We start from the raw sequence: 23,018 nt of genomic DNA on the forward strand, positions 1-23,018 counted from the left end.
TCGCTTTGACATCTGCTGGAAGGGCGTTCCACAGGGCGGGTGCCACTACCGAGAAGGCCCTCTGCCTGGTTCCCTGTAGCTTTGCTTCTCGCAATGAGGGAACCGCCAGAAGGCCCTTGGCGCTGGACCTCAGCGTCAGGGCAGAACGATGGGGGTGGAGACGCTCCTTCAGGTATACTGGTCCGAGGCCGTTTAGGGCTTTAAAGGTCAGCACCAACACTTTGAATTGTGCTTGGAAACGTACTGGGAGCCAATGTAGGTCTTTCAAGACCGGTGTTATATGGTCTCGGCGGCCGCCCCCAGTCACCAGTCTAGCTGCCGCATTCTGGATTAGTTGCAGTTTCTGAGTCACCTTCAAAGGTAGCCCCACGTAGAGTGCATTGCAGTAGTCCAAGCGGGAGATAACCAGAGCATGCACCACTCTGGCGAGACAGTCCGCAGGCAGATAGGGTCTCAGCCTACGTACCAGATGGAGCTGGTAAACAGCTGCCCTGGACACAGATTTGACCTGTGCCTCCATGGACAGCTGTGAGTCCAAAATGACTCCCAGGCTGCGCACCTGGTCCTTCAGGGGCACAGTTACCCCATTCAGGACCAGGGAATCCTCCACACCTGCCCGCCTCCTGTCCCCTCAAAAACAGTACTTCTGTCTTGTCAGGATTCAACCTCAATCTGTTAGCCGCCATCCATCCTCCAACCGCCTCCAGACACTCACACAGGACCTTCACCGCCTTCACTGGTTCCGATTTAAAAGAGAGGTAGAGCTGGGTATCATCCGCATACTGATGAACACCCAGCCCAAACCTCCTGATGATCTCTCCCAGCGGCTGAATGTAAATGTTGAAAAGCATGGGGGAGAGGACAGAACCCTGGGGCACCCCACAAGTGAGAGCCCAGGGGTCTGAACACTCATCCCCCCCACCACTTTCTGAACACAGCCCAGGAGGAAGGAGCGGAACCACTGTATGACAGTGCCCCCAGCTCCTAGCCCCTCAAGACGGTCCAGAAGGATGTTATGGTCGATGGTATCAAACACCACTGAGAGATCCAGCAGAACTAGGAAACAGCTATCACCTTTGTCCCTAGCCCGCCGGAGATCATCAACCAGTGCGACCAAGGCAGTTTCAGTCCCATGATGAGGCCTGAATCCCGACTGGAAGGGATCCAAATGGTCCGCTTCTTCCAGGCATGCCTGGAGTTGTTCAGCAACCACTTGCTCAATCACCTTGCCCAAGAATGGAAGATTTGAGACTGGGCAATAGTTGGCCATCGTGGCCGCATCTAAAGATGGTTTTTTAAGAAGCGGTTTAATAACCGCCTCTTTCAGCAGGTCTGGGAAGGCTCCCTCACGGAGGGAAGCATTCACCACCCCGCGAAGCCCATCGCTCAGTCCTTCCCGGCTTGCTTTTATAAGCCAGGATGGGCAAGGATCCCGGAGACAGGTGGTTGGTTTCACTCATCCAAGCAGCCTGTCCACATCCTCGGAGGTAACTGATTGGAATTGATCCCACTCAACTTGACTAGACAAAACTCTAGCACTCTCCAGCCCCGGCCCTGCTCCCTCTTCCCGAATCTGAGCGATTTTATCTGCAAAAAACTTTGCAAAATCATTGCAGGAGAACATGTGGCCCGTACTGGGCCCCGATGTTGCAGGTGGTTCCGCTAAATTGTGAACCACCTGAAAAAGTCTCCTGCTACTGTTTTCTGCAGATGCAATAGAGGCGGTGAAGAAATTCTTCTTCGCCGTCGCTATCGCCACTTGGTAGGCTCGACGTTGAGCTCTAACCTGTGTCCGGTCAGATTCGGAATGAGTTATCCGCCACCAGCGCTCTAGCCGTCTCAACGATTGTTTCATTGCCCTCAGATCCACGGAAAACCGGGCTCCATGCAATCGGAGAGGGCGCTTCGGAGCCAAACAGTCAATAGCCCTGGTTAACTCCGCATTCCAGGGGGCCACCAGGGAATCAGCTGAAAGGCCATCAACATGGGATAAAGCATCCCCTACCACTCTCTGGAAACCATTTGGATCCATTAAGTGGTGGGGGTGGACCATCCGAATTGGTCCCACCTCCCTGCAGAGGAGATGGGTCGCAGAGAAGTCCAGTTGCACCAGGAAGTGATCTGACCATGGCATTTCTTTCGTTTCGTTTTTACTTAGTGTCAGATCACCAACATCCATAGAGGTAAACACCAGGTCCAAGGCATGTCCGCGGCTATGGGTTGGGCCAGACTTATTCAGGGACAGCCCCATGGAGGCCATGCTTTCCACGAAGTCCTGAGCGGCCCCTTGTAAGGTCGTGTCGGCATGGATGTTAAAATCCCCTAGGACAACCAAGCTAGGTGTCTCCAGGAGAACATCCGCCACAACCTGAAGCAGCTTGAGAAGGGAATCCTTGGTGCAGTGGGGAGGTCGGTACACCAAAAGGAATCCTGTACTGCCCCTATTGCCCAACTTCCAGAACATGCACTCGGAAAACTGGGTCTTCCCAATAGGACGCCTGGTGCAAACTAATGACTTCCTAAAAATCACTGCAACCCCCCCCCCCCGCCCACATGACCTGGGTTGCTGTGCGTAAGAGAAACCTGGTGGACAAGCAGCGGTGGACATTTTACTGAAGGGATGAGTAACCTGTGGCATTCCAGATGTGACACAGACTACAATTCCATCATCACTGGCCACTGCCCTTGTTAGTTGGATTTAATGGGGGTTGGAGTCCAACAATTCATTCAGGATCCATTCCCCACCCCCCACTTTACAGGCTGTAACTGGAAGAAGCTGCTTTGGATACAGAGCAGTTATCTTCCTTTTCAAATGTGCTGTTTGCAAGAGAACTCTGTGCAAAGCCACCCACATAAGCTGCTCTGCACATACTACACAATCCTTCCAAGGGCTTGTGCAAGCCTGAGCTGGCAAATATGAGCAGTGTACTGTATTGCACATATCACTCTCTGGACTGTGACTGGTTTCTGTTAACCACATCTTCGTAACAAGCTCATAAGTGCAATACGGTTTAAGAATATTACCTGGAGCCGTTGTCTGCAAAGCATCAAGACTTCCGAAAAATTCCAGCTGTGCTTATAAGCACTGAAAAATTAAATAGGCTATGGTGTCTTCACAGTTAATTTATTTTGCCGTTACAAGCAGCCACTTAAACTGGCTACAAAAGAATAAATAAAGGAACCATGAGTGCAGCAATCTGGATATGCGCATCATTGGAAGACTGTTGCAGCGCAATGTGCTTCATTGCTGCCCTCAACTCAAGTGGACACAAGATAAAGTATTTTCCCTTTTAAATTAAAAAAAACAAAACTGGCCCAGGTTATTTTCACCTTTGGCAAAAGAAAAATAGGCTGTTAAATACACCCAGCAATACCTCTGCTTCAAATTATAAAATGTAGAAAAATGGTATAATATCATACAGTAACAAAACACACACTGGTTAAAGCACTTCAGTCTGTTCCAAAATACTTCTGTCCAAAATGCGTTGGGGCAACAGGATGAACTTCTGTCGTTAGAATTGTGATATCTGGGAATTCCTGGATTATTGATTTGGCACCTTTAAAAAAAGAAAAGTTGGGGAAGTCAAACATTTCAGTAAACTACATTTGCAACTCTGCAACAAGGGCTCCCATCTAATTACGGAGCTTGATTCTCTTCTCTCTCCTCCTCCTCTGCCCCCCTTTAGAATTAACCCATCTAACATACAGACTTCATCAAATGTCTTATTAAATTACATGCTCACAATGGCAATTGCTGCTGGCATAAACTCCTTTCAATGATCCATTTTCCTCCCCAATGTTTTGCACATAGCTGCATTCTTTGGCCAAGTGTCATTAATTGCAATGATCCTGGATGCTGACATGAGTTGGTCAATGGCAAATCCCAGTAAAATGGACTGGGGCCACATGTGTACTGAGAGGAAGGAATCTGTCCCCAGCCCCCTTGTAACAAAGTATTCCTTGGCAAACAACTGACATGAAAAGCGTGGGGAGCAGGGATCTTATTGGCACATGTGGTGGAGCTGTACCATAAATTCTGGAAACAACCAATTACAGAAATCAGCACACATATAGGTAAACATGTTATTGTCTATTTTTGGTAAAGATAATGTGTATCCTGTACCAGAGAAAGTCAACAGGACTAGCTCATAACATTCAGTTTGGCTGTTTGTCTGCCCTGTTGCTTTAACTTACCATGAGGTGTAGAGAATAGACTCAGCAGAATTATGACATTTGGCTGGACTCCATGTTCTATAAGAACCTTTACAGCCTCAATCACAGTGTTGCCAGTACCTGACAATATTTTGGGGGGTGGGAGGGGGAGAGAAGGAGAAAGAGGAATTACTCTAGTATATTTTCAAGTTATGTTACTATCAAAATCAAACTATTTCATCATTAATCTGCATGGCCTATAGGTATGAATTCTGACATTCCAAACAAAAACAATAAACTAAAACAATAAGCTCAGTGCATCTAAAGTTCCTTCTCCAATGGCTAGCATTGCTCAATGTACTCTTTCAAGGAGTAAATAGGGTCAGTTTCAAAATGGGTGGCAGCCATGGGCTTAAATCTAAATTCTAAACACTTAACTCTGAACTAAATTATCTTGTCAATTTCTAGCAAGTGCATTTGGCACTGGGGTTTGAGACTATTATGGCTTCTATATCTGATTTTAATGCATTTTTATAAAAGTTTGAAATTAAAAAATTGGTTAAACAGAATCAAACAGCTCAGATCTGAGAAATAAATATCTGATCCTATTTAATTAACATTTAGGAATGAGCAAAAGCTTCAATATCACCCCTTGCTGAACAGTTTACACTCTACTAGGTGCGCCCAGCATCAACATCCTCATTACTTGTTTGTACTTAAGTGACTCAAACAACAAGTTGCATCTTTAGATGCATATTTTCAACACGTGCAGCCTATAGACCAGGCATAGGCAAACTCAGCCCTCCAGATGTTTTGGGACTACAGTTCCCATCATCCCTGACCACTGGTCCTGTTAGCTAGGGATGATGGGAGTTGTAGTCCCAAAACATATGGAGGGCCAAGTTTGCCTATGCCTGCTATAGACACTTCTGTGCCAGCCAATGTGCTGTAGTTCAACTAATGTAAATTCTGGAAAAGCTTGAAAAATCCAGTGTTGTATGGCCCCAAACCAAATCCTTAATTCTAACCAATGATAGATTTGCCTTCCAAGAGAGCTCTCTAGTCAAATGGTCAATATTTGTGGGGTGGGGAATCCTTTATGGCACTCACTTAGTATTGGGTACATGAGGAGAACTTTTCTCCTGAAAATATCTGGTGGAAACTTTGCGTAGTACACTTTGGCTCTCTGGGTGTCTTCATCGCTCTGGATCAGGATCTTTCCTATTCGGATTGATCTACAACAGTCACGCAAACCCTGTTCCATAGCCTCTCCTTCATGGGGGGAAGAAAATAAGAAACAGTTACAAATCAAGCAATGGCCAGCCTGTTTCAGTAATCTACCTGCCTTTTTGTTTTCGCAATGGCTTCTATATGCAATTTTCATTCTGCAACATACAGTAGCTCCCCATATAACAGAAGACAGCTGATGCCGTTCAATAAAAGCTGGTGTGAGAGGCAAGCACTATCAGCAAGGAAAGATGCAACTTACATTCATGTGAAAAATTATCCATCATCCATTTTCCATAAGGATGCAAGCCAAAAGTGGCTGTGTCAAAACTTGCTCTTAGAAATGACATATGGGATTAACACTTTGCTTGGAAAGCATAGTCATTTTTGTCACTGTTCCTCTTACAGCCCTCTATGTTGCTTTCCTAAGTATAATTTAGTAACTTACGTAGTAGTCATACATCTATTTCCAATATGGTGCCACTTTTGCTAGAAACAGCAACACTGCACTGATAATAAAAAGACTGAACACACACAAAATGTTAAATGACTTACCACTTCTCATTATGCTGACTCCACAATTTCCTTTTTCAAATTTCACCCCTTCATACTTGTACCCTGTTGAAAGGTCACACAGAATCTGGATTAAAGATGTTGTTTTCCTTTTACTCACACTGAATATCCTATTTCAAGATGGACAGTGGAAGTTGCATTAAGCAATTACAATTCTAAGGCACATTTTGCACACCTCAGTGATTTCAAAAAGATGTCTATCCCTCAAAGTTCCACAGAGAGTACAAGATAAAATAGAAGTTTATTTATTTATCCTACTCTTCATCCCAAAAATGCTCACAGAGCATCTTAAACAACACACACAGACACACACACGACAGTCCTTAAGTTTACAAACTTAAAAAAAACCACACACACAAATGACAAACGGATAATGTATTGGAAGGGAGATCAGCTTGGGTACAAATCCCTCTTTCTTTTTTGTATAATATATTTATTAATTTCCATGCAAAAACATTACATTAAAGAGGAGAAAAAATAATAAAATAAAACATTTATAACAACTGTATGTTGTTGTTGTTTAGTCGTTTAGTCGTGTCTGACTCTTCGTGACCCCATGGACCAGAGCACGCCAGGCAACTGTATACACAATCAATATTAAACCCACATTATGAGATTACTTGAATCCCCCAACTTCCCTCTACTCCTTCCCTTGGTTCCTTTGTATTATCTTCATTCATGAATGTCAGCAGGGTACAAATCCTTCTAATGATCAGGTGGGATGGGCAGGAGAAGTCAAAAGTAGCTGGTCTCTGAGATGAGCCAACAAGAATGGGCCCTACATCCCTTCTACATCCAGCCAGACACTCATACATTGCATCTAAACCAAGACCTATTCTCAGACCCATGCAGAGTTTGTCTGAGGCCTGGGGAGGGAATCTTGTTAGAACAAAGTAATAAACTCAAACAGGCCACTGATGCCCCCTCCCCACTCAGTGGGCTTAGCCTGCGGCAGGTATATGCAGATGCCCCCCTCCTCTGCAGGGGCCTTCCTAGTCTAGCAAACACATTTTAAAAATTGTTTTTCTCCCAGTCATGAAAAGGCCTGGCCTTTGCCAAATTATCTCAAAAAAATCATTTTACAAAGTGATCAAATTTTAAATATCCTCTTATTTGCAGAATGCCCGCTCTATAGCTAACTTTACTGGTAGGTCAAACCACACTGCCCATTTTACTTTACACCATATCCTTATTCTCCACACCAGCTAGGCTGGCCATACTTTCCCCATTACCTGTTGGAGTGGTTACTGTGCATTCTGTGTATGGCAACTGATTCAACCCCTCTTCAACCACAAGCCTGATCTGTAAGAGAGAAAGAATTCAAATGGGCGAGGGAGCAAGACAAAGTGGAAGAAAAATGAGAAAACATTGTCACAGCAAGGCTTCAGTTTCAAATAAATGCTAACACACCATTAGTGCAAGGGCACAGCCCAAGTGCTCCCCTCAACATCTTCAACAGTCCAGAAATAAGCACAATGGACTTTGATCCACCATCTGCACCACCTACAGATCATTTTAACTATTTTTTTTGGTATAATGTATGTACAACATTTACACACTGGAAAGCATGGAAAAAAGAGCACAAGACTTCAAAGTTACACTCCTGTAAAGACTCCCAGTTTGAACTCCCCTTGCCTAGATATTTTCAAACTGTAATATCATCTTATTCTTTCTTTATCCGATGGTTAAGTAACCTTTTCCAGGTTGAGGGCCACATTACAATGGTCACAAGCTGTTGTGGACCACATTCCAGTAGCGATCAGGGCAAGTCCCTGCACCCCCACAACTCTATGTAGGAAAAATGTCGCATGGGAAGTGGCCCTAGGTGTAGGTATACAAGAAAATGTAACAAAATAAGGATTTTCCTTGGTTATATATATATTTAATGTATTCTTCCATAGTTGAGGGGAGACAATTTGTAAGTGGAAGAACTTCATGTCTGTTATTGTGTAAGTGGGTATTTCCATGAACAAGCCAGCGTTAAAGAATGGCAGGAGATTCTCTGTGTAGTAGATACTGCCCATTATTTAAAATGGGATCATGTTAAGTAAACATCCTGAAAATGTCATGTAGTCAGGACACCAGAGTGTTTCTTAACAGCTAAAAACTAAATGGTTTTATTTGTTTGGTGCAAGAAACTCTGCAAAGAAACTAATAATGTCACTGTAGAAAGCAAGCCCGAGTTTTTGTTTCTAGATCACAATTTAGTTTAGCATATTAATAGCCTAATCCTACACATATTTATTGGAAGTCTGTTGGCATAAAAGTAGATATGCTTAGGATTAAACATAAATGCTGATATGAAAACTATTACTGACAGATCGTTGGTTTTCAAATAAGCAGCAGGTTCAAAAAAAATTGATCTCTTTTCCAGTAATAGTTATTCATTCCAGCAGAATACTCCTGTTAATACACCAATCTACACAACAGGCCTTCAACTAACTTACCAATCGATCAGCAGAAAATACGAAGTCCCCTCTGCTGGATGTCCTGGAGGAAAAGAACAGAATTTTTAGTATGATTATCCAACAAGCTACTATTGTTAAATATCCCAGAGAATATGCACACAATTAAAAATAAGTGTGAAATGCATCTATCACTTTCCCTCATAATATAAACTAAAGGCTTGACCTTTAGATTAACTTATTTGAAGTGAAGTCATTAAGGTCTATGAACATTAGTCATTAGAGGTGGATTTAAAGTGTTTTCTAAGAAGGTTTATAAGCAGAGATATTATGCATGAAGACAAAGAGTTATGCATGTGAATCTCATTTTACTCATTGTATTATTTAGCCGGACAATCTAAATCTAGAAAGTGAAGTAGCAGTCCATGGGGTCCTAAATGTATGGTCTCCCTATAGTCTACTCAAAAACAGAATTAATTCAAAACACTAAGAAAAATATTCTGCCATCTCATGCAGTGTTCGAAACTCCCATTGCACATTTTGCGACAGGGAATTTCATTACTGTGAACAGCTTCTGAGCTCTGGGCATAGTACTGTGCCTAAGATTTCATTCAGATTAAAACTGCAGAGTGGAAGGAAAGGAGGACCTTTTTCTGCCTCCCCACTTCCAGCTACTTTCTGAAGACTGGAGAAGAGACCCCCTTAAGAATATTAGGGGGTAGGCAGGGGAAGGACTAGACGATATGAAAAATTAACACAATATTTTAGCTGCAGTTCATTAATTTTAATTTGTATTCTTGTTATTTTAAAAAGCACCTAGACATTCCGTTGTTGTGCCCATAACCTAGGTTTAAAGTGCCATTTAGCTCCTAGTTTTCATATCTCAGTTTCTAACACTGATCTCATGACAACAGTCACAGACGTTACTTATACACAGTGCTTTTTTTCTAAAAAAAATGTTTAGGGGTACTCTCATTTTCCTACTCATATTGAAATACTGCCCCTCAATGAGGCCAAACTTAGATTCACAAAATGTTTAGGGGTATGCGTAGCCCAGCATTCCCCCCAGAAAAAAGCAATGCTTATACACCTCTCCCACATTTAGAAGCTTTCATTTTCTCTTGTCATGTTGCTGTTGTATTCAATAATGGGGATCATAGTTTAATGTTAGGATTAGTCTACTCAAGTCAACTCCATGGGTTGGTTTGTTTTAAAACTAATAGTACTTAGTGTTAACCACTATCCCCAGTTAAAAAACAGCAAGCTATATTTAAGGGAAAGCAACATGAAAGCCTGTCAAACTTATCCCAGCTATTTGGGAGAAGGAGAGGGAAGGGTGTCAAAAGCCTGTAAGGATACTAGGTTCATTCATGGTGCACTGAACCAAAGTTTAGCACTGAGGATTTCAACCTTTCTGGGTCCATAGCTCCTTTGATCAACTACATTCCTTCTGCAGCACCCCTGTGGGGCTCAGGAGCCCAGTTATGTCACCGCTTGCCTGCAGCGCGGACAGCCTGTCACCCTTTTTCAAACACCCTCCGTTGTGGAGTATTCCCTCAGCCTCCTCTTCTCTCTTCTTGGGAGTCCTCTGGACAGCCACTGCTGTCCCTCTGCCCCAAAGAGAGGGGTCTCCTCGCACTGTCCCACAGGGGCCTGGGAATTCTCTATCCATTCCCAACAGCAAGGGCTGGTGAAATGGGTGGCTGGGCTCCCTCGTCTGCTTGCTTGCTTGCTTGCTTGCTTGCTTGCTTACTCCAAGGCTGCCTCAGCTCCTGACAACCAGCACCCACTGACCAGCCCCAGAAGCACCATTTATCTGTGGAGCTTGTAGCCAGGGTTGCTGCAACAAATAGCTATGCAAGCCTGGGAGGCAGAGATGTGAGAGGGCATCATAGGATGAAGGGAAGGGAAGAGGGACAAAGGCCAGTGTTGCCCGCAGCACCCTAGACCATCATTCAAGGCACCCAGGATGCCATGGCACACTGGTTGAAAACCACTGGTTTAGCATGATATTCATACTCAGACCCCATCTGCACTATACATTTAAGGCAGAATCATACCACTTTAAACAGCCAAGGCTTCCCCTAAAGACTCCTTCAAAGTATAGTTTGTTGTGGGTGAACTAGCTGAACTCAACCAGCTACACTCTTTGTGGGTACAGACTATCACAAGTACATAACACAATGCTTAAAAGCTTGCACTTCCTACCCATATTCTACCAGGCCAGAATCAAAGTTCTTCATTAAATTACAAGGCTCTTAACAACTTGGGTGCAGGTTATCTTAAGAACTGCCTGGGCTTTTATATGCTTAATCACTGAGGTCTTCATGGAGTCACTGTTAGTGCTCCCCCACCTCACCAATGGCTCAAATGCACAACTTGTATCCGCAAGGAGCCTTATGTTCAATATTGGGGCTGAACTCCATGAAACTCCTTCACAGCTGAGATAAGACAGATGACATCCATTTTGAACTTCTGGCATCTAATGAAGTCCTTATTTCAGTAGGCATTTTAAGCATTCTGTTGTTGTGGGTAATTTTAATTGATTTTTATTATAACTTTTTAATCATATTGTAAGCCACTAAAATAAGCAATCACAAAAGGAAAATATTGCAACCTAAAATGGTCACATTCTGCATATTCTGATCAGAATTTAGTATCAGCAGTTAAGACTGCTGTTAATTGGAACATGCAGATGAAGTCAAAATCCTTTCTAGAAGCTATAAGCTCATGTGTGACAATATTATAGGGTCAAGTTAGTTCCATAATAAACTTGATCCCCCATTCAAAAAAAAGAGTGGCTTTTGTTGCTTATTTAGGATCAGCGTATAAGCAGTTAAAACCATCTGCAGCCATATACAAAATGCCAGCAGTTAAATTTACCTCCCATTAACTTTGGATTTTGTCAGAATAGAAACACACTGCTCAGAGCTGCTTCTATGGAAACCTGTTCTCAAGCCCAACTGCCTGCAAATCCTTTTTTCATTGTAAACTGCAGCACTGCCAATTTTAGCCCTGAAATCAGGCAATATAATCTGCGCTGGGAATGAAAGTTTTATGAGACTAAATTCCACTCCCCATTAAACCCAGCATACATATATAAACACGAGACATGTACAAATATTCAATGAAACAAGCCACTGAAGTATACAATATTTGTATCCCTTGTCCTATCACCGTGATCAACAGGGGCAGCCCATCCCATTTCACCACCTGAGACAAAACGGGAAGGTGTCAACCTCTCCCCACTGACAGTTCAACCAAAACCTTGCTTTCTAGGGTTGTGAGGCTGTGGCAGCAACTTCCAGGTTTCAGTGAAATCTCGCAAGAGGTCCACAAGGTCTTGCCAAAACCTAGAAGTCACTGCCACTGCCGCTTCTCTGGCTGCAGCAGCAAAGGTGGTGCACCTCTATGGGAGAAGTGGTGGTACTGGCCATAGTAGCTTCCAGCAAGATCTCATTACTTTAAATTGAACCTGAAAACAGACTTGTATAATGTGATCAAACAGCCCATCTCAGTTCGGGACCATCTGAAATTTCAGACAGTTTTTGAAAGCACTCCCACATATAACTCATTGGAATAGTCTTAAACAGGAGGTTACCTGAGCATAAGCAGCTGTGGCTAGACTATTTCCATCCAATTAAGAAGACAGCTTGCATGGAGTCCATTGTCTTTCTTATTTCTAAGGGGAAGCATTCCTGTCTTACCTAGAATTTATCCACGTGTCATCACAGACAATCTTCTGCACTACCTTCAACTGAACACATTTCTATGTGGTTGGCTTACACATTCAGCTGCCAACCATCAAGTGTACAGTAGTCTAGTGGAGTTAAATTTAGACACGGGGTTAGCTACACAAGATGGTCGTGTTAGGGTTCATTTATTTTGTGCCTTGTTCCTCCCTGCCAGAACTCCACTTACTACCCTGCATCTTTAACAGTACCAAAAAAGAAAGAAATCAAGTAGATATGCATGTGTAAACAGCTGTATGTCTTGGCTACCTTTAACAATCATAGGGGATTGCCAATTGCCTTGTATTCCATAATCAAGCAAAAGCTGTCTTCCTTCAAAAGTGATGCCTTTATAGGATTAGGCATTCTGTTTCTACAGTATCCAGGCAGAGGCCTCTTTAAAACCATGCCCTAGGGATTGCTCCCAGCAGCTGGTACTCAGGGGGCATAATAGCCCTGGACATTAAGGTCCCATTTTTCATGACAGTCAAAAGCTGTCTTCAGGTGCTCTGTATGTGTATTAAGTAAATATGCAAGAGGGGCTATGGGAATCAGCACATTCCCCTTCCCCCGCATCACCCTCCACAAATTGAATGGCAGTCACCTGAAGTAAAACACCTTCCTATATTCAGAAGCTCCCCATATGTTTTAAAAGCCTGGAAAAATAAGGTTCTAAAATGTGCAGAGAGCCACCACAAACTCAGACGATGATCAGCTCAGGAGGTAACCCTCCAATTTGTGGAGGGAAAAGAACATGGAGCAGGGCTATTGCACTTGTCCCTACAAGTCCCCTTCATGTATTTAACACACATTTAGGACATCTGCAGAGAGCCGTTTCCTCTAATATTTTGTAAAGTCATCTAGTGATGTGGGGTGTAAAAAATTTCGTTTTGTAGGTTCATTAGTAGCAATGAAATGGTGCACACAATATTAAGCAAGCTTGACAGTTTCAAAAGTTTCTTTGTTTAGTAAATACAAGTAAAATTAATATGCTACATTACTTTCTAGGGCCTCTGGTTTTTTCTAATGCAAATTAACTTAATTTGTATAAGGCATTTTTTCCTGAGAATTTTCCAAATTAAAATGTTTGCATAACCCACATCATTGAGGGCATCCAACCTACTATTCATTACAACTCATTATAGTTGTGGATTCCATATCCTAATTATGCTTTTCTTGTCTGTCTTGAATCCACTGCCAGAGTACCTAAGATGGACAGACATTTCTCTGCTGCATCATTCTATTTTCCCCTTGCTTTTCTCTGTTTCATTCCAAAGATATCTTGTACAAGAAGACTAGATTATTGGCTAATCACCGTTTTCTCTTGCCACTTAGTGGCAAGGAATGACGAATATTCCTCCAATTACAAATACATTACACTGGATTGACAAAGTATATGTGCTTTTCCCAAAAAATGTTGATGCACGAGGAATTTCAATAAAACGCAGAAATGAGGATTTTGACATGGAAAAACTGACACTGCCAAAGGCACAGTGGCAACACTGGGTGCGTCTATAATAAATGTGTGATGTCAAACAATGTAAGTGACATTTCTTCTTGTCCGCTGGAGCACACAGCTAATCATGATGCTATCTGCAGCTAGCTGACTTTTTACATTGTGCTGTATGTGTTAATACATTCATTCAAAATCAGGAAGTAGCTACTGCAAGAGCTTTACAGATAAAATAGCTGCAGCTACAATTCAGGAAAGCATATAATATACTATAAAGCTAGTAGCTTTGAGAAAAGCATCATTGTTTTGTTTTAAGACAATTGTACAGTGGTATCTCGGGTATACCCCTTCATGGATCACTGCCTTGCCGTGGCGAAGGGGCTTGAAGAACTCAGAGAAGCTATGAACTATGCCGAGCAGGGCACCCAAGATGAACAGGTCATAGTGGAGAGTTTTGACCAAACGTGATCCACCTGGAGGAGGAACTGGCAAGCCACTCCAGTATCCCTGCCAAGAAAACTCCATGGACAAAGACAACAGGCATATAAAAGTTATGACGCTGGAAGATGAGCCCCTCAGGTCGGAAGGCGTCCAACATGCTACTGGGGAAGAGCGGAGGGCAAGTACAAGTAGATCCAGAGCTGATGAAGCGGCTGGGCCAAAGCCGAAAGGACGCTCAGTTGCGGATATGCCTGGAAGCGAAAGGAAAGCCCAATGCTGTAAAGAAAAATATTGCATAGGAACCTGGAATGTAAGAACCATGAACATGGGTAAGTTGGAGGTGGTCAAAAATGAGATGGCAAGAATAAATATTGACATCCTGGGCATCAGTGAACTAAAATGGACGGGAATGGGTGAATTCAGTTCGGATGACCATCATATCTACTACTGTGGGCAAGAAACCTGTAAAAGAAATGGAGTGGCCCTCATAGTCAATAAAAGAGTGGCAAAAGCTGTACTGGGATGCAATCTCAAAAATGATAGAATGATCTCGATACGAATCCAAGGCAGACCTTTTAACATCACAGTAATCCAAGTTTATGCACCAACTACTGGTGCTGAAGAAACTGAAATTGACCAATTCTATGAAGACTTACAACACCTTATAGAAGTGACACCAAAGAAGGATGTTCTTCTCATTATAGGGGATTGGAATGCTAAAGTAGGGAGTCAAGAGATAAAAGGAACAACTGGCAAGTTTGGCCTTGGAGATCAAAACGAAGCAGGGCAAAGGCTAATAGAGTTCTGTCAAGAGAACAAGCTGGTCATCACAAACACGCTTTTCTAACAACACAAGAGACGACTCTACACATGGACATCACCAGATGGGCAGCATCGAAATCAGATTGATTATATTCTCTGCAGCCAAAGATGGAGAAGCTCTATACAGTCAGCAAAAACAAGACCTGGAGCTGACTGTGGCTCAGATCATCAGCTTCTTATAGCAAAATTCAAGCTTAAACTGAAGAAAGTAGGAAATCTAAGTCAAATCCCTTATGAATACACAGTGGAAGTGAGGAACAGGTTTAAGGATTTAGATTTGGTGGACAGAGTGCCTGAAGAACTATGGATGGAGGCTCGTAACATTATACAGGAGGCAGCAACGAAAACCATCCCAATGAAAAGGAAATGCAAGAAAGCAAAGTGGCTGTCCAATGAGGCCTTACAAATAGCGGGGGAGAGAAGGCAAGCAAAATGCAAGGGAGATCGTGAAACATACAGGAAATTGAATGCATATTTCCAAAGAATAGCAAGGAGAGACAAGAAGACCTTCTTAAACAAGCAATGCAAAGAAATAGAGGAAAGCAATAGAATGGGAAGAACCAGAGATCTGTTCAAGAAAATTGGAGATATGAAAGGAACATTTCGTACAAAGATTTCCATAATAAAGGACAAAAGTGGAAAGGACCTAACAGAAGCAGAAGACATCAAGAAGAGGTGGCAAGAATACACAGAGGAATTATACCAGAAAGAAACGGATGTCTCATATACCCCAGGTAGTGTGGTTGCTGACCTTGAGCCAGACATCCTGGAGAGTGAAGTCAAATGGGCCTTAGAAAGCACTGCAAATAACAAGGCCAGTGGAAGTGATGGTATTCCAGCTGAACTATTTAAAATTTTAAAAGATGATGCTGTTAAGGTGCTACACTCAATATGCCAGCAAGTTTGGAAAACTCAGCAGTGGCCAGAAGATTGGAGAAGATCAGTCTACATCCCAATCCCAAAGAAGGGCAGTGCCAAAGACTATCACACAATTGCACTAATTTCTCACGCTAGCAAGGTTATGCTTAAAATTCTACAAGGAAGGCTCAAGCAGTATGTGGACCAAGAACTCCCAGAAGTGCAAGCTGGATTTAGAAGAGGCAGAGGAACCAGAGACCAAATTGCAAACATGCGCTGGATTATGGAGAAAGCTAGAGAGTTCCAGAAAGACATTTACTTCTGCTTCATTGACTATGCAAAAGCCTTTGACTGTGTCGACCATGGCAAACTATGGCAAGTTCTTAAAGAAATGGGAGTGCCTGATCACCTCATCTGTCTCCTGAGAAATCTCTATGTGGGACAAGAAGCTACAGTTAGAACTGGATATGGAACAACTGACTGGTTCAAAATTGGGAAAGGAGTACGACAAGGCTGTATTTTGTCTCCCTGCTTATTTAACTTATATGCAGAATTCATCATGCGAAAGGCTGGGCTGGATGAATCCCTAGCCGGAATTAAGATTGCCGGAAGAAATATCAACAACCTCAGATATGCAGATGACACAACCTTGATGGCAGAAAGTGAGGAGGAATTAAAGAACCTTTTATTGAGGGTGAAAGAGGAGAGTGCAAAATATGGTCTGAAGCTCAACATCAAAAAAACGAAGATCATGGCTACTGGTCCCATCACCTCCTGGCAAATAGAAGGGGAAGAAATGGAGGCAGTGAGAGATTTTACTTTCTTGGGCTCCATGATCACTGCAGATGGTGACAGCAGCCACGAAATTAAAAGACGCCTGCTTCTTGGGAGAAGGGCAATGACAGGCCTAGACAGCATCTTGAGAAGTAGAGACATCACATTGCCAACAAAGGTCCGTATAGTTAAAGCTATGGTTTTCCCAGTAGTGATGTATGGAAGTGAGAGCTGGACCATAAAGAAGGCTGATCGCCGAAGAATTGATGCTTTTGAATTATGGTGCTGGAGGAGACTCTTGAGAGTCCCATGGACTGCAAGAAGATCAAACCTCTCCATTCTGAAGGAAATCAGCCCTGAGTGCTCACTGGAAGGACAGATTGTGAAGCTGAGGCTCCAGTACTTTGGCCACCTCATGAGAAGAGAAGACTCCCTGGAGAAGACCCTTATGTTGGGAAAGATTGAGGGCACAAGGAGAAGGGGGCGACAGAGGACGAGATGGTTGGATAGTGTTTTCGAGGTTACCAGCATGAGTCTGACCAAGCTGCGGGGGGCAGTGGAGGACAGGAGTGCCTGGCGTTCTCTGGTCCATGGGGTCACGAAGAGTCGGACACGACTAAACAACTAAACAACAACAACAAAATCTCGGGTTACATACGCTTCAGGTTACAGACGCTTCAGGTTACAAACTCCACTAACCCAGAAATAGTACCTCGGGTTAAGAACTTTGCTTCAGGATGAGACAGAAATTGTGCTCCGGCAGCGCGGCGGCAGCAGGAGGCCCCATTTGCTAAAGTGGTGCTTCAGGTTAAGAACAGTTTCAGGTTAAGAACGGACCTCCGGAACGAATTAAGTACTTAACCTGAGGTACCACTGTAGTATGATTCTTGCCCAAATCATCCTAACACTTACCTGGTCAGAAAGATCATTTATGTAGTAGAGAACAGACACTCCCATGATACAGGCACTTCTTAAAGAGAATGCACATAAAGCTGATTTTCATTATACCTCCTTTTTTTGAGGAGGAGAAAGCAGCTCACCAAACTGGTTAAATAGAAAAGCATCCATATGCAGTTTGAAAGAAAAAACTTTTTCATTGTTGTCTCTTAACTCTGTGTGTGCACACCCACGGGACCCCTCCAAGCTGGTGTTATTTTGCAGGCAGTGTGTTCAAAATTACACAAGGCGCATTTTGCCCCTGGCTATTGGCCACGTGCAACCAAGTGAAGATGCATGGGTGCCAGGATGGAGGTGTATGCCTGGGAATAATTGGATCTTGATTGTTTTCACACATTAATACCACATCCTGTAGGAATAGGCCAATATATATGTGGACTGTCCCTGGATAAAGTGACTTCTCTCAAAGTTCTTAACCTAGCACAAGGTTGTCATTTGAACTAGCCAAATATTTAAGTGATAATCAATCACAGTCAGTCCATCACTTGAAAAATAAGTCTTTAGAGTTGTCTTGCCCCAAACTGGCAGCTAGACATTCTGTTTTGGTGACTGCAACCTTGGTTAAAGGAGCCATTTGGCACCTAATTTATATATCTTAGTTTCTAACACTGATTGCAGGTGTACTTTGCAACATGTTCTTGAGTTTCTTCTTTAATAGTTGTTCTGTGATGATTCCCCAGTATTGCATTATTGCTCTCCAGAGCAACTATAGTACAACAAAAATAGCATTTGTGGTATAAAAAGTTACAGGATTTCAGCAGCACGTTACAGCTATGCACTGGTTGGAAATGAAAGGGTATGACTGCCACAAAACTTTTGCAGGAATAAATATTTTTTTTGCCTGTGGGGTCATACACTGATAGCATCAAAAGAACAAATCATCACAATTACATCATCTAGAGGGATCCATACTCATCAACTGTAAAAAGTGAAACAAAACGCTCACACCTAAGCTGTACACTAAAGACTAAATATCAATACCAAACATGCATTCAAATAACCAATAGTCGGCTGTCATTTTCCTAGCCTGGCTGCATGTTTGAGAAGTTTAACTATACAGTACAATCCAAGAAGGACATTTCAGGAAATTTTTCTACTTATACAGCTTTCATCTGAATTATGGATTCAGCTGATTTACTCCACATTTAGCACATAAAGGCAGCCCATGGATGACACCAATTTCCCTAAATAAACTTTCTTAAGATCAGCTTGCTCCAAGGCTGCAATCCTAAATTCACCTTGGAATTGGAGTTAGACCCACTGAACTTAGTGAAATTTACTCCTGAATGAACAAGTATAGATTCAAAACGCATGCATATCAGCACTAGATAACATTAATGTACAGTTAATAAAATTAGTATTTATTGCCTGATTATGCTGTTTCATGTTTTTTTATAGGTTAAATATTAATGTGTTGTGTTTTATATGTTGGAAGCACCTAGTAAGGACAAAGCTGCCCTAGAAACCTCATATTACTGAGATAACTAGATGTGGGACCACTGTCCAACCAAATCATCATGTGATACTTTTTGAAGAAACTGCAATGTGTGCAGCTGCAAGATGCAACAGTGCCTTCTCCATGAATGACCAGCGAAGTGATTAGCTATAGTGCTTATTAGAATTGGGACCCAACCACCATCCTACTCACTAAAATTTTTCACCTACCAGCCAGCAGTGCAGGATCTGAAAGGCACCTACTGCATGGCAAAACTTGTCCCTAAGAGTTTAGCAGAGTTCATGGTATATGCTAGGCCACGGGTGTCAAACACAAGGCCCGCGGGCCAAATCCGGCCCGCCAGACCTCTTCATGTGGCCCGTGTAGCCGCCGCCGGCCGCCGACCTTCACCTTTTATTCTCGCTTCTTCTTCTTCTTCTTCTTCTTCTTTTTTTTTTTTGACACAATAAAGTTTACATGGTGCGGCTCCCTACTCGCCTCCCCCCCGTCGCTCTTAAGGACGTGGCTGCTGCTTCAAATGTCCCCGCGTCTCTCAACTTGCGCCTTCGTCGTCGGGGGCCGAAGCGAGGCGGGCAGCTGGCTTCTCTCTCCCGCTCACTGCTCAAAAAGAGCAAGCAGAAGGTCAGGTCTTTCCGCGCAGCGGAGGGGGAGTCTTTCTCCTCGGAGAAACTTTTTTATTCCAGCCTTGGATCTTCTCCGGGGATGCTGGATCCCGGCGTGCTAACTCGCCCTGCGGGAGGCGTCCTCTTCTCCTCCGTGCTGGATTTCACCAGCCCGGGACTTCCCTTCCTCTTCATTTCTCCTCCCTCTCCATCTTTGCACAGCCAGGACCGACGATGCCCATGATCAAGTTGTTCTTTGGGAATATGGGGTGGCTGGTGGGGGGGGTGAGTGAGAGAGAGAGAGAGGCGCGCGCACACTCCAAACACCCTTAAAATAAATGTAAAGTGGGGGCGGCGATGATGATGGCCATGATGGGAAGGGGCTGTGTATCGGACGCGGCTCCTTGCAGCCCTTCCATCACTCGGTCACACAATTGGGCGGCTCGCTCTCCGCCCTGCCAGCAGCTCCGTCTTGATCTCTCCCTCCCGCCTCGGGGAAGGAAAGAAAGAAGCCGGAGATCCAGTTGCAGGCAGCGCGCTCGCGCTCTTTCGCCTTTTGCGCTATGCAATGGCACCCCGAGATGGGGGAGGCAGGGGAATTAGCCAAGGAAAATGAGAGTGCACAAGGCATGTTGATGCTTTCCTGTCAGAGCTCTCTCTCTCTCTCTCTCCCCCCCACACATACACATTTTATTTACAGCCCCATGCCGTGTATGTTTATTCAGAAGCCAGCCTCACTTTCTTCGACAGGAGTTTCAAGTAAATGCACATAGGATTGCAGCAATCGTCTCATTAGGGCTCATTATTTGTAACAACTTTGTTTCCTAGTTCTGCTGGATCTCTCAGCGGCCTTTGATACAATCAACCATAACATCCTTCTGGACCGTCTACATTATTACAAAAAACAGTAATAACTGAATGCAGTGACAATAATTTATGATAATAAAGAGTGGACACATAGTCCTACAGATACAAACGGCCCTTTGAGGGTGACCAAACTGCTGATGCGGCCCCCGATGAATTTGAGTTTGACACCCCTGTGCTAGGCCTATTTTCACTTAATGTTAATCCCAGAGGTTGGCTAACTAGACAAGATACATTGACACTGCACCTCTTTGCTTCTTCCTAGAAAGCAAAATAAATAAATAAATAAATAATCTAATACTAGTCAACCACAGTCAGTAATCAAGTACAAGCAGAGCAAACTGTCATCACGTCAGTTTGCATGACAAAACCAGATCTGGCAGCAAGCAAAGAACAGTGAAGCAGCAGGCATGGACATCCAGCTCTCCATTCATTGAAGGTGGCTGCAGCTTGAATTATAGGCAAAACTCCAGTGCTATGACTTGCTCTTTTGCAATGTCCTCCAAAAAGTAAGGGAAAATATTGCTTTGCATTTACCCAACCCTGAGGTTATGTGATCTCAAAACTATCACCTGCCATACACTCAAGCCTCAGTCATAAGGACACACCATGCCAGCTACCTGGTAAGCTATCCTTTGAAAAGATTCCTCCCATTCCAGCAAATTTGGATGGCCAATTCAAGAGTATTTAATAGGTCATATTTATGCAGCAAGTAGCATGTTTCTAGTACAATAAGCCCAAAACTTCCACATATTTAGTTTGAGTGTATTCAGCTTTACATGCTTGGCAAATTACCGGTAATTAAAAAGTGGGTGGAAAAGGGAATGGGTGTTTTGGGGGGAAAGACTTTGGCAAACCCACCTGCCCTTGAACTCAGTGTGTACAGTTGTACCTCGGGATGCGAACAGGATCCGTTCCGGAGCCCCGTTCACATCTTGAAGAGAACGTAAGATGCACATGCGTGTCTGCGCGTGTTGCATTTCACCGCTTTCATGCATGTGCATGACATCATTTTGACCGTCTGCGCATGTGCGAGCCGCGAAACCCGGAAGAAACGCACTCCGTTACTTCCAGGTCGCCATGGAGCGCAACCCAAAAATACTTATCCTGAAGCGTATTTATCCTGAGGTATGACTGTATCAACTATATGCAATTTTGGCTTTAGGGGTAATCCCCAGAAAATAACCTGTGAAAATTGCAAGCTTATTGCATTCAAAGCACACCACATGCATTATTCCAACCATATTTTTTTAAAAAGGGCCCTGTAAGGTAGGCCAGTATGACTATTCCCATGATGATGGGTGGGGCTGAGGTCAAGAGAACAGTGCTTTATAATGCCCCACCTAGTAAGTTAATGATGGAAACACTCTTTTATTCGCTGAGCTTTGCCCTAAGCTATCTCAGACACGGAAAACCAACCTGGGAAAAGTCCCTTCTGCTTTGTTTATTCCTCACCACCATCTACTCCCCCTCCTTCCTGCAAAGCATAACGCCGGACGCATCATTTCTTATTTAAAGAGAGCTCGCCCACAGCTTCGCTCAGCACCATCACATTCATTGTGCCCAAATCCAGCAAGAGAGAAGAGACCGCCCCCCGAACATCACTGCATGATATACATTTATATACGTACAGAAAGGCTGGCTCCCCTGCTCATAAGGCTGAACTTCAAACAACAAATGAACATGCACCGTTAACCCCTCTTGCATCTAATGTGGTGGACCGCAAAAGCTTAGACCGCAATAAATTCAGTGGAGTTTCCAGCCTCCGTAGACGACACATCCTGACCTGGACCTGGATCCTAAACCTAGATAGTCACAACATACATTACTGCGTACATTTGGGCGGGAAAAGGGAGGGTTTCCCCCGAAAAACACACAAGTGAGAGCCACTTGAGCACATCCTGGCCCTGCGGGTGCCACAAAAGGCCAGGTTGGGCAGACTCTACGCCCCAGCTCTTGTCAGGAGGCTACGAGGCGACGGAGCTCCGTCTGGTCAGGGAACGAAAGGGGCTCTCGCGCTGACAGATGTCCACCACGCCGCCCCCAACCACGCGCGCACAGGCGACATTCTGCACATGCTCAGAGGGAGGCCAGCCTGGCGCCAAGAATAGGAGCTGCCGACGCGTGCCCGCCTTACCTGTCCCGGATGATGGTCTGTAGCTCCCGGATCTGGTCGTTCATGGGCAGGAGCTTGAGCCGAGGGGCGGCGGCGGCCGGCAGGTCGAGGGTCGGCGACGGGGCCGTGTCAGGGCCGCCCCCGTTGCTACCAGAGCAGCTGCAGCCGCCGCCGCCGCCGCTCCCGCTGCAGCAGCTGCTGCTATCCGGGCTGGGGCTATCGCCGCCAGGGCCGGGCTCGGAGAAGCGGAGCTGCCGGGAAACGACGCCGCTGCCGACGCCGCTCCCCGTTACCGCCTGCTCAGAGCAGTCCTGGTCCCGGTCTGTCGCCCCAGCCTGCTGCTGCTGCTGCTGCCGGGGCGCATCTGCCGAGCCTACCCTCTGGTTGTGGCAAGGCATCGTCTCCATGCGCGGCCGGAAAGGCGCCCAGTGGTGCCCCGATGGTGCCCCACCGGTACGCCACGCGCTCGCCCCGCGCTTGGGGCTTTACCTCAGCCGCAGCGCCCGCCCAGCCGGTCAAGCTCCGCCTCCTCGAAGGTCCCTGCGCGCGGCAAGCCGCCCAGCGGGCGCGGCTATTGGCTGCTGACC

General features: G+C 44.5%; 1 protein-coding gene and 1 long non-coding RNA gene across 3 annotated transcripts; both read right to left on the bottom strand.

Annotated features, from left to right (window-relative positions):
- Positions 1 to 3,108: 3,108 nt before the first annotated feature.
- On the bottom strand, positions 3,109 to 22,945 carry UPRT (uracil phosphoribosyltransferase homolog). 2 transcript variants are annotated; one of them, XM_079961473.1, is made up of 7 exons: positions 22,453 to 22,945; positions 8,400 to 8,442; positions 7,185 to 7,254; positions 5,935 to 5,997; positions 5,263 to 5,424; positions 4,195 to 4,293; positions 3,109 to 3,557 (listed from the first exon to the last, which is right to left on the bottom strand). In XM_079961473.1, exons 1-7 carry the CDS (start codon positions 22,836 to 22,838, stop codon positions 3,451 to 3,453), a joined length of 930 nt encoding a protein of 309 aa, XP_079817599.1. In that variant the 5' UTR covers positions 22,839 to 22,945; the 3' UTR covers positions 3,109 to 3,450. The 2 variants fall into 2 exon arrangements, with proteins under 2 accessions (XP_079817599.1, XP_079817600.1); XM_079961474.1 differs by lacking the exon at positions 22,453 to 22,945 and adding an exon at positions 22,152 to 22,172.
- Positions 9,021 to 13,875, bottom strand: LOC307207583. Its single transcript, XR_013834744.1, has 2 exons — positions 10,352 to 13,875; positions 9,021 to 9,091 (listed from the first exon to the last, which is right to left on the bottom strand). It is a non-coding gene; the product is annotated as an uncharacterized lncRNA (long non-coding RNA).
- Positions 22,946 to 23,018: the final 73 nt, after the last annotated feature.

Source organism: Podarcis cretensis, assembly GCF_951804945.1.
Source record: "Podarcis cretensis genome assembly, chromosome: Z".
Lineage (NCBI taxonomy): Eukaryota > Metazoa > Chordata > Lepidosauria > Squamata > Lacertidae > Podarcis > Podarcis cretensis.

Bases quoted from the DNA above. Each gene is read 5' to 3' on its own strand.
- UPRT (XM_079961473.1), bottom strand. From the start codon at position 22,838: ATGGAGACGATGCCTTGCCACAACCAGAGGGTAGGCTCGGCAGATGCG. The intron at 8,443-22,452 runs GTAAGGCGGGCA...CTTTTCCTCCAG, and splicing joins CAGACCATCATCCGGGACAG to GACATCCAGCAGAGGGGACT. The intron at 5,425-5,934 runs GTAAGTCATTTA...CCCCCCATGAAG, and splicing joins AGTCAGCATAATGAGAAGTG to GAGAGGCTATGGAACAGGGT.